Source organism: Pseudonaja textilis, chromosome 1 (genome assembly GCF_049901715.1).
Source record: "Pseudonaja textilis isolate UNSWEBS1 chromosome 1, rPseTex1.2, whole genome shotgun sequence".
Taxonomy (NCBI): Eukaryota; Metazoa; Chordata; class Lepidosauria; order Squamata; family Elapidae; genus Pseudonaja; species Pseudonaja textilis.
Window position 1 is genome coordinate 61,827,240 of NC_141990.1, and position 16,582 is coordinate 61,843,821.

Genomic DNA, 16,582 nt, shown 5'->3' on the forward strand with positions numbered 1-16,582 from the left:
AATTCACAACCAGAAAAGATCATACTTTTAATCAAATATATCAGCTGGGTATATTGTCTGGGCATGGATCCAATTGCATTACTATGTGGTCTCTCAATCAGTGAATGTTTTCTACTCCACGAACAGCAGTTCCATAAATATTAAATACTCAGTTTTAGACATTTTCTCTGTCTAACAGAGAAATATATATAATAATTCTTCTATAAACCCCCAAAAGAATTCCCTTGCAAAAGAGTTCTACTCTCAACTCTAGGGTACTATTTAATCACCCTAGAGTGGTGATGATAAACCTATAGCATATGTATCACAGGTGATATGCCATGTCATTTTTACTGATACACCAGGCCTTTGGACCCTCTGGAAGTCAGATGAAAGGGCCAGTGGTGGGATTCAAATTTTTTTACTACCAGTTCTGTGGGTGTGGCTTGGTGGACATGGCTCAGGGGTGTGATTCAACCAGTGTAACAACTGGTTTGATGAGCATGCGTCTTGCATGCATGCACAGAGGGTTTGCTACTGATCTTCTCCTGCAATCCTGCAATCTCCCCAGAGGTGGTATTTAGCAGGTTCTGACCAGTTCTGGAGAACTGGTAGCGGAAATTTTGAGTAGTTCGGAGAACCGGCAAATACTACCTCTGACTGGTCCCGCCCTCATCTCTTCTCTGCCTCCTGAGTCGCCCTGCACAGAAGAACAGAGCTGGAAAGCAGGTTAGCGGGGTGGGGAGGGAATGGGGATTTTGCAGTATCCTTGCCTTGCCTTGCCATGCCCACCAAGCCACACCACACCTAGCAAGCCATGCCCACAGAACCAATAGTAAAATTTTTTGAATCCCACCACTGAATCTCCCTGTGTGTTAAACAGCTGACGCGTGGCAATCCGCTGTGCTGTGCAAAGCAGCTGAGCTTGAAATCCAGGAAATAAAGGTCAGAGTAGAGCAGGGGCGGGAGGATGGGTGGGACCAGCAGCTGATCATCAGAGCAAACTGGTTCACTCACAGATGATCCTTGGAGCTACCGGTTGAGCCAAACTGGGCTGAACTGGTAGAATACCACCACTGGAGAGGGCTCTGCTCTCATGGAGCCTCTGAGGTCTCTACATACACTGTAAGAATCAATGTGATTTTCTGCTCTTTTTGGACAGTTGCAAGGCCATGCAAGAGCATTCTCCAAAGTAGCCAGCATTGTGCAATCTAGAATTGCCTCAGGTAGGCATTTTGAAAAATATTTACAATTATGTAAGTATTTATCTATTAATAATACATTTAGATAATTTATTGCTCTTCATTTCTCTTTTGTCCAGGGGGTGGGGTGGGGTAGAATGACATGTCACCAGTATTAAGGTTGATATTTTCTGATTTTTTGACACACTGAGCCCAAAAGGTTTGTCATCACTGCCTTAGAGGTTTATACCCAACAAGGACACTAGCTGTCTAAGCACATCTTCTGACTGGCAACAGGTCTTCAAGAGATACGGAAGGATGTCTTTCCAGACCTAGTGGAAATTGGTTATTAAATAAAAGTATGAGGGGATTTGATTCTGGAGCATTCCCTCATGGCTATTCGGAATCACTTAATTTAGCTCCACCAATAGTTTCAATTTAAACTGGGCAGGGGTGTTTCTTCCCCTAAGCCTTGAAAACTACATTTCTAGTTAAATTTAAAATTCCATTTACCTCATAAAGTAACAGATTTTTAAGTGGATTTCACTGCAGTTTTCTCCATTGGCATTTCTATATGTAAATTAGTTAAAGAGGTTTTTAAAAAAATTCTTTGGTTTTCTTAATTTGCTTAAAAAGAGCATTTTGATTAAGCTACTACAGTTGCATCATTTAATTGTAATTGAATCGGATACTTAATATTTCTTTTAGGCTTCTCTCCTTAAATATAATATCCAAACAATATTAGAAAGGTAGGATGTAAATATGTTTAACTAAAAAAGTTCAGCACATTATTACATTATTACAAAGATTATAATAGAAACTTAAAGCTATATTAAATGTAGTACAATATGAATAGGGATAAAATACTGCAATACAATACTATACTATATATTTCTATGTAATTCACAAGAATTATGTTTGCAAGTCACAAGGTATCCATAACTTATACAAGGCTTAATTTTCCACCACGGTCACTTTGAAGAAACTGGATACAATCTCAGCAGGGGTGGGATTCTACCAGTTCGCATCTTTTCGCTAGAACCGGTTGTTAACATTCTAAGCAGTTTGGAGAACCGGTTGTGAGAAGAAATTACTGGCCTAATCCTGTAAGGAAGGCAGGAAGGAAACATTCTGGTGTTGCTTACAGAAACTGCCTCTCCGTTAACCCTTATTACATTCTTGGCAGGACTAGACTTCCTGTCTCAGGAACTTCTCTGGAGTTTTTTTCCCTCCTTTGCTGGTACTTTGCTTGTGTGGAGTGACCATTCAAAGTTACAATGGCACTGAAAAAAGTGACATGACCATTTTTCACTCTTACGACTGTTGCAGCATCCCCACAGTCATGAGAGGCCAAGCGAGGAGATGTGTGCCTTGATGTGAGTGATACTGAGTTGGACATGCTCACCAAGTCACGTCCACCCAGTCATATGACCACCAAGCCATGCCGACCAACTAAGCTATGCCCACAGAACTGGTTGTTAAAAAATTTGAATCCCACTCCTGAATCTCAGGTTATTCATTGCTTAAAACAAAAAATCTACAGTACATTGTTAACAGTGCTGTAGCTTAGCACCTGCTTGTTATCCCAGTTATTTTATTTCAATAAATAGAAACTCCTATAGAAGTTCACTGAAATTCCAGAATAAGTGAAGTCTTATTCCATATGCAATTGCTCCATCTCTGTTCCACAAGAATTAACCATTGTTATTTTTTCCCCAATAATATAGAGGGATTTTAATGAAACTTCTAATGAACTTGAAATGCCAGCTGCCTGCAACCACAAGTACATTTAGAGTTCATGTATCTTCCTCCAAATAAAAATAACTGCTTCTAGATTTTAATTATGTTTGTCAAATGGCTTCACTATCCCCATCAAGTTCTACCTTGAAAGTATTTTGACTACTATTACTGGATAAACTGATGCTTAGAATCCTCAACATAACTCTCTGAAAGGATATAGGGAGAGAAGTTTATTTGCCAGTTCTGTGGATGACAGATACCATCGATGCATTAAAAGAAACGTTCTTGGCAAATTATTGCCGTTCAGCTCCCCTTTGTTGTCTGTAAAAGAACAGATAAATTGAAAACAGAACAGTGAATATGACTGAACGAGAAAAAGCATCCAAATGTTAAATTCCTGTACAAATATTGCTAAATGATTTGTTTCTAAATAGAAACAAAAATAAAAATAAAGTTTTACATTGTGAAATGAAATGAATTTATCAGAAAAGTCCATTCATTTGGCATATAGTACTAGACTAAAAATGTGTACACCAGGCAGTTCTTTGGGGATACATTTCCCCAATCTGGTACCTGCTAGATATATTAAATATTTTTTCCAATGTATGATCAGATGGTATCAAGTGGGCAAAATTACTTTACAGATGTTGTCCTAATGAGGCAATAGCAATTATACTTAGACTTATATGTGACCTCATAGTGCTTTACAGCACTTTCTAGATGGTTTACAACATCAGCATATTTCCCCCAACAGTCTGGGTTCTCTTTCTACTGACCTTGGAAGGATGGAAGGGTACATCAACCCTGAGCTCTGTCAGGGTTGAACTCCAGGCTTGGGTAGAGTTTGCCTGCAGTATTGCATTCTAACCCCTGCATCACCAGGACCATTCTGTCCTATATCCCATCCTATTCATGTACTATTTCTTATAGCTGGCCAGTGAACTGGACAGAGCAATACAAATCTCTCCATAAGAAACTCACTTGAAATTATGATGAAAATAGTTTTTATTGACTGTACTTGGCTGATGAAATTGTGGGCACCAACTTAGCCATTATTTTTGTTATCATAACCTTTTCCCATGACAACCAATATATGGACCGATTTTTCAGACATGGCTGTATCCAGCCAGGCACAAGCAGCATTTTATTAAATCCTTCCACTAATTTTCATTTTGGTCAGTACTGCAATGGAATGCTTTAATTTGGCCAGCCTCAAATAGTTCATAATTTCAGTTTATGGGGAATCTTTGAAACTAACAACTCTGAATTAAAATAATATTAAGATAAAATATAACTATACTACATGAATTAGTCCAAATGTTAAGAATCCAAGCCATTATGAATGCAATGATTAAGAGGAAAGTGTTTAGATGAGATAAAAATATATTTAAGATTTGTACCAAACATTTTAATGCAGGTATTTAATAGTTCATCCAGTGTTGCAGCTTTTCCAAGTGTGTTGGACTCCATTGTCCTTTGATTCTTGTCAAAAAAATGATGACACTTTCACCACCGCAACGAAAAGCAGGAAGGGCCCCATTCAATAACTGTAAGTTGCATTCTCCGTGACACTTCAAAAAACTGTGGAAAGATGATGAGAAAGGAGACATTGACATCAGGGTTTATAATTCAGTTCATCTTTGCAGAAAGTTAACAGAACTGTCCTAAGCTTTGGATTTGATTCCAAAAAGACGGCAGTTTGAATCTAGCCCATATCTCCAAGTCCAAGCAGCTGTGTCTTTTCTTGTTGCTATCCCATGAGCCCAAGATAAGATGCAGCTGCTTTAAAGAGTAACAGATAGCTGCTATGTTTATTTTCCTAGCACCTTTTGGGAATTAAACCTGAACCTGCAGAGTTGCATCTTAGAAACAGTTTATGCAGAGCTTTCATAACTGACAAATGAGTGAGAATCACTTGGGCAATGGCTCCAAAAGAATCCATCCTTCCTGATGAATGGCTTGCCACAAGAATGCAACATTACTCCAATGATCCAAGAATGATCATTACTCAGAATTTTTAATAAAATTATAATAAATGTTATTTAACTCAGCAAGATATAACTGTTGTAAATAGATAATTGTTCCTGCAGTTTGTTCAGACAAAGAAACTGTTGAAATACAAGTACTAACAAGAAAAATATATTTTTCCTGCTCTTTCTTTAAATTTAAAACACAAATAGTTTGAGGGTGAAATCACTGTATTTGTTCATCTGAAATATTTATATTCTATTGAAAAAAGTTGGCAAACAGTTTAATCAGTATAAAGAGAAATTAAGTGAAGTATTGTAAATAATAGCATAGCAAACCCAGTAGTAGATATGAATAAGGCACAATAGCAATAGCACTTAGACTTATATACCGCTTTACAGCTCTCTCTAAGCAGTTTACAGGGTCAGCTTATTGCTCCCAACAATCTGGGTCCTCATTCTACCGACCTCAGAAGGATGGAAGACTGAGTCAACCTTGGGCCACTCAGGATTGAACTACTGGCAGTCAGCAGATTTAGTTGCAATATTGCATTCTTACCACTGTACCACCACAACTCTTATAACGTATAACTGTTGCATTTGCCAAACCTACTTTTGCTATTAAAATTTCAGAATCTCTTTAGAAAAGAAATTGGTAGAGACAAAAAGCACCTATCAATAAAAACAGCAAAAAAACAACAACCCTGAGATAATCATGTTTATGAAGAATAGAGCTATTACATTGATAGAGGTTTGTTTCCATTCAATCAGGATTCATCATCAGATCAGAAGATACCAAGTCCCTCCCCCAAAAGAGGTTATGCTAGGAAACAGGTATCAAGCTACATTGAGCAACTCTGTGCTATATTTAGTGCCTGATCAGCAATTTCAATAAATGACATGCATCTTAATTTATTTACCCAAACCGGTTTTGGAGGGAATATTCACCATGGACTTAGTTCTTTCATTAGAGAGTGGTCTCATATAGGCACTAGCATATGATGATAATAGTATTTCCTTAGCACAATTATGCTTTTTCCATAAGTGAGTTTTAAATTATAAAGATTCTGTTTTACAAATTTGTATTTTGTTGTTATTTGCATCTGCTTAATATGCCAGTTCTGGAAAACTCATGCAGTATATTATAGGGTCTCTCCTCATTTTATCCATATAGCCACTATCTTCCCTTCCAGTGAATTCCATGAGTCTGCTCACACTTCTGGGTCTTCTCACACCATGTTCAGCTCTTAACTATTGCAATCTATGTACGTAATAACCATAGATTACCATCCTCAATCAGGCACCTTCCCAATCAACGTAGCCATTTAGAGTGCATTATAATTCCACATATTTTAATGTAATTAGATGGAGAAGGTTACTGTTGCAGGTAAGATTCATCGGCAATACATGATTGTCATAATGCAAAATTGGAATTGAATTCACATTAGAATTCAGACAAAGCTCTCTTTGAATCACATATTTGAAGACATAAAGACAATTTCTTTTCTGCTCCAACTGTAAACAACTATACCACCTAAACAGAAGTGCCTACTTTTTTTTTCTGTTGAAAATGTTTTTTAGAATTTCTACATTTCTATAAGCCAGGCCAAAGTTAAAGACACTGCTTCTCAAAAGAAAAGCTGGCAACTTCACAGCCAGTAAGATTCAAGATAAGGCTGAATACCTGAACATCAGAATTTTGAAGTTTTGAGCTATAGTATGAAGTCTCAAATCCTTGTACATACTGGGACTTTCTTGGAGGCATAACCTGGGCTCAACATCTTTACTGTACATTCAATGCTTTGCTTGTATTCTAAACTCTAGTTTAGAAAGACCATGCCTTCACTTTTATTTAACCTCCCTGTTAGTGTTTTGTTTCTAGTGCTCTCTTCCCACTAAAATTCACCTGTCCATTTACAGCAATTACATTAACACCTTCCATGAGAATGGAAAATCCATTAATTTGTCTGGGAATTCCTAAATGTGATTTCACACATTCCTGACCCTTGCGGCTATCTGTTGTTCACACACCGATCTCTCTCATAGAATTCCACATTAACTCACAGAATTACTAAGGGGAGTTTACTATATGCTAAACAATACAATTTCACTGACATGAACAGAGAAAATAAGAAGCAATATATAGTCCTATGTTTTCTGTAAAGGCAAAGGTCTTTTAAACCTTGTGTGTGTTTTCACTCTCATTGATCAAAGGGAGAAAAATCAATGATCAGGGTACTAACTTTGAAATTAGAAATAACAAAAAAAAAAATATTCCATTGTTTTTCTCTGGGAAAATCCACTAAACTTTGTTCCTCAGTTTAGAACCTTTTGGACCTCAGGGACCACCAAACTCATAATTTTAAATCCCGTGGACCACTAATATGAATTTTGACTGACGGTGGCTACAGGGAAAAAAATCTGCAGGAGAATTCCCTACCCAGTTTTCCTACCGATCGATCATTATTTGGGATCGCAGGATACCGTCTCCAGCTCTGTTCTCAGGGGAGATGGGGGTGGGGGGAGATGGGGGTGGGGGGAGATTTTTGGCTTCATGCAAGGAAAGCAGCAGAAGCAGCAGAAGTCTTTCTTTCTCTCCCCAAACTCCACCAGAAATTAACCTTTGTCAGCGTAGCCTCTTGGAGCAGGATGCCTTGCAGGGTCCCAAAGACTCATTTCTGGCAGAGTTTGGGGGAGAGAAAGAAAGACTTTTGATGCTTTCCTTGCGTGCAGCCAAAAGCAGAAGAAAGAAGTCGAAAGAAGCAGCCCGGTGGTCAGGCCAGGCGCATGGGGCAAGTTCCGCCGTCTGCCCTTTGCCCCCTCCCCTGACTACCTCATGTTGTTCGCAATGCAAGCGATGTCCGCCTTGTGTTCCTGTGGGCCATACTGCCAATGCTGCCTTGTGTTCCCATGCAGTCTGGATTAATTACTTTGGGGGGGGTGCTTTGGGGGTGACATTTCTCTGCAGACCACCAAAATTTTCTCACAGACCACCAGTGGTCCCCGGCCTACTGGTTGGTGACCATTGGTTTAGAAGAGGGCTATCTATCTCAGTGGTTACTAACGGAGCTGAAAAGCAGGTTAGGAATGTGGTTTGGAGAGAGAGAGAGAGTGTGTGTGAGAGAGAGAGAGAGGGGGGGGGAGAAAACATCACCATCAGTCCTCCGAGGTTAGATCAGATCTCTCCCTCCCCCTCCCTCCCTCCCTCCATCTCCCTCCCCCTCCCTCCCTCCCCTCCCTCCCCTCCCTCTTTCACCAACGTCAGCAAGCCACCCTCAGTCAAAATTCATATTAGTGGTCCGTGGGATTTAAAATTATGAGTTTGGTGGTCCCTGAGGTCCAAAAGGTTGGCGACCCCTGATCTATCTGGTACTGAATATTCTTCCCCCCAAAAAAACTACAACAAAATTCCTATGGGAAAAGTTGTAGATATGGAAGATCTGCTTTGGGAATCTCTTTAGCTAAACGGATTGAAAAATACATGACTGTTTTTCTGTTCCCTTTAAAATTAATCTGGTTTAAGATCCTGATACAAGGAGGGATTTTCATTCTATTTCCCCCAATTTTCTACTGAAAACTATTCCCTTGAAGTATTTTTTTGTGTATACATATGTTCCCCCTAATCCAGGCAATGTATTTCTGAGAGCCTCCTCATCTAGAGCAAGAATAATCCTAATTCAGAATACTCAATTATCAATGGGCAGGCAGAAAATTTTAAAATTTATTGGTGGATTGCTAGCTCTAGACATAGAATGGTTGCTGTTTTGCTACTATTGCAACAGAGAAACATTAGCTGCTGAAAACAAGAAAAAGACAGAAGTAATTTTTGAAAGGTTTTGAATTAATGCAGGAAAATTGTGAGACTATATCACTTGTATCATGGGAAGAAACAGAATGCAGTCAGGTTTCCATACAGCAATGGAAATTCCCACACATAAAATCAAGTACTAGCATTTAAATGATGGGCAATATAATTCCTCCAATTAATTGGGAGAGCTGGATTATTTGTTTTATTTGTATCCAGCCTTTATTATTTTTACAAATAACCCAAGCAGCAAGCATAACCAACACACCTTTCTGCTCCTATTTTCCCCACAGCAACAACCTTCCAGGGTGAGTTCAATTGAGACATAACAACTGGCCTAAGGCCACCCAACTGGCTTTCATGGCTAAAGTGGGACCAGAACTTGCAGTCGCTCACTTTTAAGTTGATGCCTAAACCACTAATCCAAACTACACCTATCAATCTTAGCCACTATACTTAATAATCATGACTGTGGATTCCTTTAGGTTTCCATGACTTCAATTGTAAAATCAACACAAATATCATTCCTGTTCTTCCCTTTTCCAGCATGACATTTCATGCTTTACTTTCATTTTTGCATTCCTGAAATAGTAGTCCAATCACAACTGTCAACCTGGACAAGACAGGAAATCATCTGAGCCTCTACAGCTTGCAGCATCATTATGACTACAGAACTTTAAAGGACCTTGCATCTACTCTTCTGCTATGTGTAGAAAAAGATTATATTTATTTTAAAGCAAAAATGTAGCCGTGGAGATAAGTGCAAATGCCACCCATGATCATAAAACACAGAGAAGACTTATCACAGGTAGGAATTAAATTTGCTGTGTTAACTAGCAGTAATCCTGGTAGGGTGGCTTATTTGCCACATCACCTTCAACTGATCATATCAGCCCCTATAATTCCGGCTCCAAGGGCAACCTTGAATTGTTTCATTGAGTTAAAAAAGAACACCAAGACCCAAAATCCACCCAGGGAGCATCCTATTTCTCACAGTGGCCAATCAGAGGCTCCTAGAAGCTGCCAACAGCCCCAAAGACAATCAACTTTCCTCCTCCCCCCTCAGACTTTTAAGTAAGTTATGCATGTAGTAGACAATAGAGTCCTTATCAAGAAGCAAATTCTAACAGCTAGTAGCAATTAAGGGACTCCTTGCTCTGCTACGAGTAGTTCTCTCCTGGCAATCCCAATAGCTATGCAGATAGGAACAATATTTTTGGAAGCCTTGTCTGGCACCATGATGCATGGTAGCCTTTGTCTGCTGCATTTTTATTAGCCCAAAGTCAGCAATGTGTTTTCCCCAGATAGCTGCCACTGAAAAGTGCTGAGCTGCTTTAAGAAGCTGCTGTTCTAAATTGCTATAGAACAGCTTTAGTGTTCTACAAGGCGCTTGATATCGTGAACCTCTTCGTGACATTGCCAGGAAATAAAAGCCAGCACACCATAAGGACTGCATTGTTTTGTACCTTGTTTTGTGGGAGGAAGAATTGTACAAGGTACAGCTTCTCCGGCAAGAGCAACACGACAACAGCAGCTACAGCAGCTGTGAGTATTCCCTCTTTAAAGAGGCAGCATCCCCCATTCTAAACCGCACATGGCCAGGCAAGCCATACCCTTGAAAAGCAATTACAATTATTTATTTTTCTTTCACTGAAGCAAAATAAGCCAGGTCCGTGTATTAATTAAGGGTCTTGCAGAAAAGATTGTTTGTGGAACTAGATCCATGACAGAACAAGCTAGAGTTCAACTTTTACGAGAGAAGCTACAAGAGAAAAAGTAGTATTCCTGGCTTTAAAAAAAATGCAAACACATTCCCAACCCAAGGACAACAGGGAAAATCACTTACTGTACTCAGTTTTGCAGAGGTATTCAACACAAACATCTCCCTTCTTTGTCCAGCTGCCAAGTGTGAAAGCAAAAACGAGCAGCTGTTTCCTTCACGCTGGGGCTGTGTCTCTTACTTAACTTAGTCACATGCACCCTTTGATAAATCTCTTGGTTGTGCCAAGAGGTCAGACTCCAACAATCACTCTTCTACCCCCATTTAAACAACAAACCATTTCTTTTCTTAACATCAATCTCAGCATGTGAGTAGAACCTGTGCTACAACTCAAAATTATAATTTCAACTCAGCCTTTACAAACCATAAACGTTCAATATAAAACAGATAAGGTTGCTTAGCTAAAGGCAGGACCAACTATGATAGAAAATAAAAACATTGCATTGTAGCTTAACCTGCGCATTTTATTTTTCCATCTGGTATTACATCCTACATCAATTGCTCAATTTGTGGACAGATTTCAGCAACACCTTACTAATTACTTGATTGGTGTGTGTGGGGGAATTCCTTTAATCAAGGCTCTTTTTATAGCCCAAGGAGCACCTTCATTATAATACATTTCAATTTAGTTTGTTTTTAATAGCTAAAATTAAAACATATTGTCATTTAGCACAAAACTTACATATTTAAATACACTAAAAAAATCAGTCTCCCTCTCCAAAGTTTCTACCCCAACAAAACACAAATTTGGAACTAACCCATTTTTGGTGACATCACTGTCAATCTTTGTCCTGCCAGGAGATTTTTAAAACTTCTTTTTAAAAAGTCTGTGTGGCCTTAGCTGTAACCATTGTTCTGTTCCCTGAGGCCTTAGAAACTGGGCTCTGCAGGATTTTATATAGTTGTGCCCTTGAACTAGAATTTTAAAACAATCACTTTTAATTCTGGGAGATGTGTTTTAGGTATTCATTGAAATGTTCTTTCATGGAACATGCAAATTTTGTACAGGTTAGCTTTCCTCTAATTAAAGTTAGTTTTCCATTATTACTGGAACACTTGTTTTTGCATGTATAATATGGTAAGATGTCTTAACCTTTCAAATGTATCTTAAAAAGAAAGTGGAGTCTGCAAAAAGCCACCGATTCAATTCATAGATTAAATGGCAGGTGATTAATTAAGTAAATATTCATAGAGCCTATGAGGATTAAAAAGGTCCACCCCCCACTCATTAGAGAACTGAGGTCAAAATCAAAGAAAGAATGATGGCCATGAGCTTTTTTGCAGCTGATTGCACTTCCCACTGAAAAACAACTACAATCTTTGATTCAGGCTTTATGTGACAATTTTGCACGTTCTCTACCTCTTATGATGGGGAATCAGCTATAAATGATGCTAGGGGAAATGGGCTCTCTGGACCCACCTCATTTAGGCTCCAGACCTGGTCATGGAGTAGAAATAGCACTGGTTGCTCTGGTATGTGATTTTTTTTACTGGGACTTAGATGAGGGAATGCAGCCTTTGTGATCCTTTTAGATTTTCCAGTAGTGCTTTAAGTCCTTTTAGATTTCTCAGTGGTGTTCAATACCATCAACTATGATATCCTACTATAGGATATAAGAGACAAAATTATTATTGGCCAGTAAATAACATGGCTTTCTTGTTTCTTTCCCTTCTGCCCTTCACTTAGGCACATATGGATGAAATGGATTGGATAACCATTTGTCTGAAGTGGTGTAGGGTTTCCCGCCTAGGCAGTGGGTTGGACTTGAAGACCTTCAATGTCCCTTCCAACTCTGTTATTCTAGTAAATGTTCAGGTTTTTTTTTAACAACCAATAGATCATGGTACAGAAAGAGATAAAATATTGGAAGCTCTACTCTGCCCCAGCAATTTATTTGGCCACAACTTACCACTCACATATTTTTCTGCTTCACCGCTATATTCTCCTTGGAAGACAGCCAAGTCACCCCCTTTTACTGCCTCCAAGCCTGGTCCCATTAGAAGCCAGAAGAGTATAGGGCAGTGATGGTGAAACTTTTGGGCACCGAGTACCCAAAGAGTGTGCACACGCATACCCAAAATGCAACGCATGTGTGCCCTGTGCATTCACGCATGCCACATGCATGCACCACACACACACGCACCCCCGTGCATGCACTCCACCTCCCACGCATGCGCCCCACCCTCCCCATGCACAACAGAGAACCAAAGACCAGCTGGCCAGCAGGGGGCAGACATGCATGCATGGCAGAGCTGCACTGGGGTGACGGCGCATGTGCCCACAGAGAGGGCTCTACGTGCCACCTGTGGCATGCGTGCCATAGGTTTGCCACCACTGGTATAGGGTTACCAGTTCTGAGGTACAACAATCCAAGGGACATCATGTGGCAGCTAAAGGTTTCAGAACATGTGATCCTTTGCTGCCATCCAATGGTTGATTGGAGTTTTGTAATCCAGGATGGAGCAGGGCAAAAGGTGAGTCCTAGAGACTAGAGGAACACTGGGGAGAAGAGATTAAAAAAATCCAGGCTATCCAGCAGAATTCTGGATATCTGAGCACTGTAATTATTTGGTAACTGAGAAGTGTGATATGATACTCATAATACACTGGCCTCACTTCATGTATTGTAAAATACAGGTAGTCCTCGACTTACAACAGTTCATCTAGTGACCATTCAAAGTTACAACGGCACTGAAAAAAGTGACTTATGACCATTTTTCATGCTCAAACCATCGTTCCTATGGTCATGTGATCAAAATTCAGATGCTTGTCAACCAGTTTCATATCTATGATGGTTGCATATGGGGTCATATGATCCCCCTTTGTGACTTCTGACCAGCAAAGTCAATGGGGAAGCCAGATTCACTTAACAACCAGGTTACTAATTTAACAACTGCAGTGATTCACTTAACAATTGTGGCAAGAAAAGTAATAAAATGGGGCAAAACTCACCTAACAACTTTCTCACTTAGCAACATAAATTTTGGACTCAATTGTGGTCATATGTCGAGGAGTACCTGTAATAATAAAGGAAAACTGTTGTAAAACTACCTTAGAATCTTGAAGTCTTTAGGAAAAAATGACAAAAAAGATACCTAAGCTTCCCCTATATTTATCATGTCAGATATAGACACTTCCCTGAATGCCAGCTGAATAAGGCTTCTCCAACACATAGGTAAGAAAAATGGAATCTTCTTCTGAATTAAATCGTGTAAAAAAAAAAGCTTAGGGAAAAAAGGAACAAAGATTGCAACTGTATTTACAGGTTAGAACAGCTAAAGAAGCTCAGAAAGCTATAGTATAAACAGACAATGATGGTCCTTTGCACAGAAAATATGATAGATGTTTATTGTCGTTAATAATCTTCCTAACACCGATGCAGATCAATTCAGACATGTTCATATTGTCATTTAAAATGTATTATTATGAGTCCGGGCAAATGCCGTTTTTGAATGGTTTCACTTCCTGATTTGGAGTGAGAAAAGATAGCCCTTTTCCACAAGTGTTCATAGAAAAATCTGCATTTTGAATATGGAGCCTTTACAGGTCTGATATTTAGAGGGAAAAAAAAATGGTCTTCAGCATTTTGGTTTCCATTTCCTTTTTCCTTTCTGAAATCTGCTTTATGTATTGTGGTTTCAAAATGTGCTATTATTTCATTCTGTTTCTTAGATTTGCTTACTTTCTGCCAGAAGCATGGAAACCTAGGTTACTTTTGTTAAATTGAACAAATGCCTAAAATAAGTAAGATTGCTTTTCCAATTACTTTGATATGAGACAATTGTGTCCATGCAAACAGATTAGATGAGAAGCTAGTTGGCATCACAATGCTACCACCATTGCCTCATTAATCAGTCTGAAATCTTAGTGAAAACATGGACAAATCCATGAAGTTTTCTTGGTAATATCAGAAGTGGCTTGCCATTGCTTCCTTCCTTGGGCTAAGAGAGAGTGACTGTCCCATAGTCACCCAACTATCTTTGTGCCTAATGTAGGACCAAAACACAGTTTCTCACTTTCTAGACTACTATATGAAATGGATTTTCTATATAACAGTGCCATCACATAATTTAACAATGAATTTTTATTGGCAGAGGTCCCCACAAATGCCACCCCCCCTAATCTCTTAACCTGGTCTTGCCCAAATCAGGCTTGCAGCAGTATTTGGTACTTTGAGTTTATATTTCCAAATCTAGAAAATTTCAAGATACTTCAGAAAGCTTATCTTCAGGCTAACAACAAAAATAATGGAATGTATTTCTCTACTACTACTAGTATTCTTCAGAAGTAATTGTGCACCTGACTTTGTTTAATGAACAAATTTCTTCATGAAACATATCTGTGCTTGATAAATTGCACCCACCCGTCTCTCCCTTCCAGCTGAACATTTACCATGGTGACTTCTTAGGATATTTTATTTTTTTATTCCCCTTCAAAAAATACAAAAGACACATAGGTGCTGATAGATAACACCTGAAAATCATCAGTTGGACAATGCCTTTATCAAGATCAACATGCATGCCACAAAATAGACTATAGGCTTTCAAATTTTCCCTCAGGCCTGAAGATAAAAATCAAGAAGAAAAAAAACAAAGAAGGAAGAAGAGGAAAACAATATTGAAGTGGAAAATCAGGTTTGATTTCTACAGTTATAAATTGTACAATTAAGCTGAATTTGGAAAATGCTAGATGCCATAAGAATCAGATTTACCCTGATATTTTTTTTCCTCCAAAGGATCCATGATGCAGAATATTTTGTATATTTTTAAGGCAAAATTAACATCTATAACATCTACAGACACACATTCTGCTCTTCTCCATTGTTAGCCTTAGTCACACTGAAGATGTTAAGAACTCTCAGGTGGGTTGGTGAAAAAAGTGTCCCAACCATCATTTCCCCAAGCTGAGAAGAATTGGAGAGGCAAAGCAACAATGTGGGATGAAGGCAGAAAAATGTACCTTTATAGAGGGTAGTCTTCTACATGGAAGACTTGGAAGGGCTACGTAACCTTTTACATATTAAGTTCCACCAGTAGGAAGAACAGCAGAGGTAAGTCAGGCACAAGCCAAGCATTTATCTGATCCCTGGGGCTCAGTTTTCATTGCTTTAGTAAGGTGTATTGCATTTTTATTTATAGACATTACTTCTAAGTACAAGGCTACCAGATCTGGGTTACAAAGATAGCAGCAAATAGTTACCATTTCCTGATGTTTGCAGCCTAGATTATGCAGCTTAGTTTTATACACATAAATGAATACATGCACTTATGATATCTGTATCACCTGTATCATTTTTGTTTCCCTGTTTTAGACATGACTACCTTGATTCAAAATGACAATAGAGAAAGGCAAAAAAAATAATGAAAGAAATGGAACTTGGCAAGATCCAAAAGACTCATTTCCATGAAAATGGAGATTTCAGGTAGAGGGAGAAATCTTTTGCAATAGCTGAGGATTCTGGGAATACTCAGGGATATATTGAGAAATAAAGTATAAACATCAGGTGGGAGGAAAAATATTTTTGTGATACGAAAGGAGTAAGGAATCATTACAAAATTGGACATTGTTTGAACTGAATGGTGAGGTCTTAGAATCATTTTGACTATGGACTTTATGGTCAGAAGTCATAATACTTCTTCCTATAGAGCCTACTCCAACTTTGATCAGGCCTAAGTGAGTGGATCTGCTATCTGCAAATGATACAATTTTTTTCCAGCAAATCTGGAAAATCCCCAGTCAGGGGAGACTGATATATGGGGGAAAAGATAATATCTTGATGAATGAATACAAGGAACCAATGAAATCCCAAAAGCTTCTGGACCCGCTGTTAAATAGCAGAAGAATAACTGAGACGAAGAAGCTTTTGGAAGAAACACAGTAAGTTTAGTGCTTAGCAGAGTCAAATTTATCTCAAATATTTCATAATCTCAAAAACAGCTGACCTATTTATTTTTCAGTTAATTCTTCCACTAGCTAAGGACTGTCCACTGCAAGTTCTTAAGTAAATAACAAAGGCAGCTTTAGTTATATTTCCTGCTACAGTTACTGAAGAAAACATAAAAAGACTCATTGATAGTAGGCTTAAAGGTATTTGCAAGAAATATGAGGGGAAAGAAGAAAAAAAGGCCA

General features: G+C 38.7%; 1 protein-coding gene and 1 long non-coding RNA gene across 3 annotated transcripts in view; both read right to left on the minus strand.

The window, feature by feature from the left end:
• Positions 1 to 1,730, minus strand: part of RASGRP3 (RAS guanyl releasing protein 3) — a 36,040-nt gene extending 34,310 nt beyond the window's left edge. Inside the window, exon 1 of the mRNA XM_026695528.2 lies at positions 1,674 to 1,730. Coding sequence (XP_026551313.2) covers positions 1,674 to 1,678 — 5 coding nt within the window. The 5' untranslated portion in view covers positions 1,679 to 1,730. The remainder of the gene's footprint in view (positions 1 to 1,673) is intronic.
• Positions 1,731 to 4,378: 2,648 nt separating this feature from the next.
• LOC148127640 (uncharacterized) overlaps positions 4,379 to 16,582 on the minus strand; it is a 29,742-nt gene continuing 17,538 nt past the window's right edge. The window contains exons 3-4 of one of the 2 annotated variants that reach the window (XR_015744054.1): positions 13,406 to 13,470; positions 4,383 to 4,481 (exon numbers count right to left, since the gene is read on the minus strand). This is a non-coding gene — a long non-coding RNA (uncharacterized LOC148127640). Of the gene's footprint in view, positions 4,482 to 13,405; positions 13,471 to 16,582 lie in introns of both variants that reach the window. The other variant, XR_015744055.1, reaches the window with a different exon arrangement.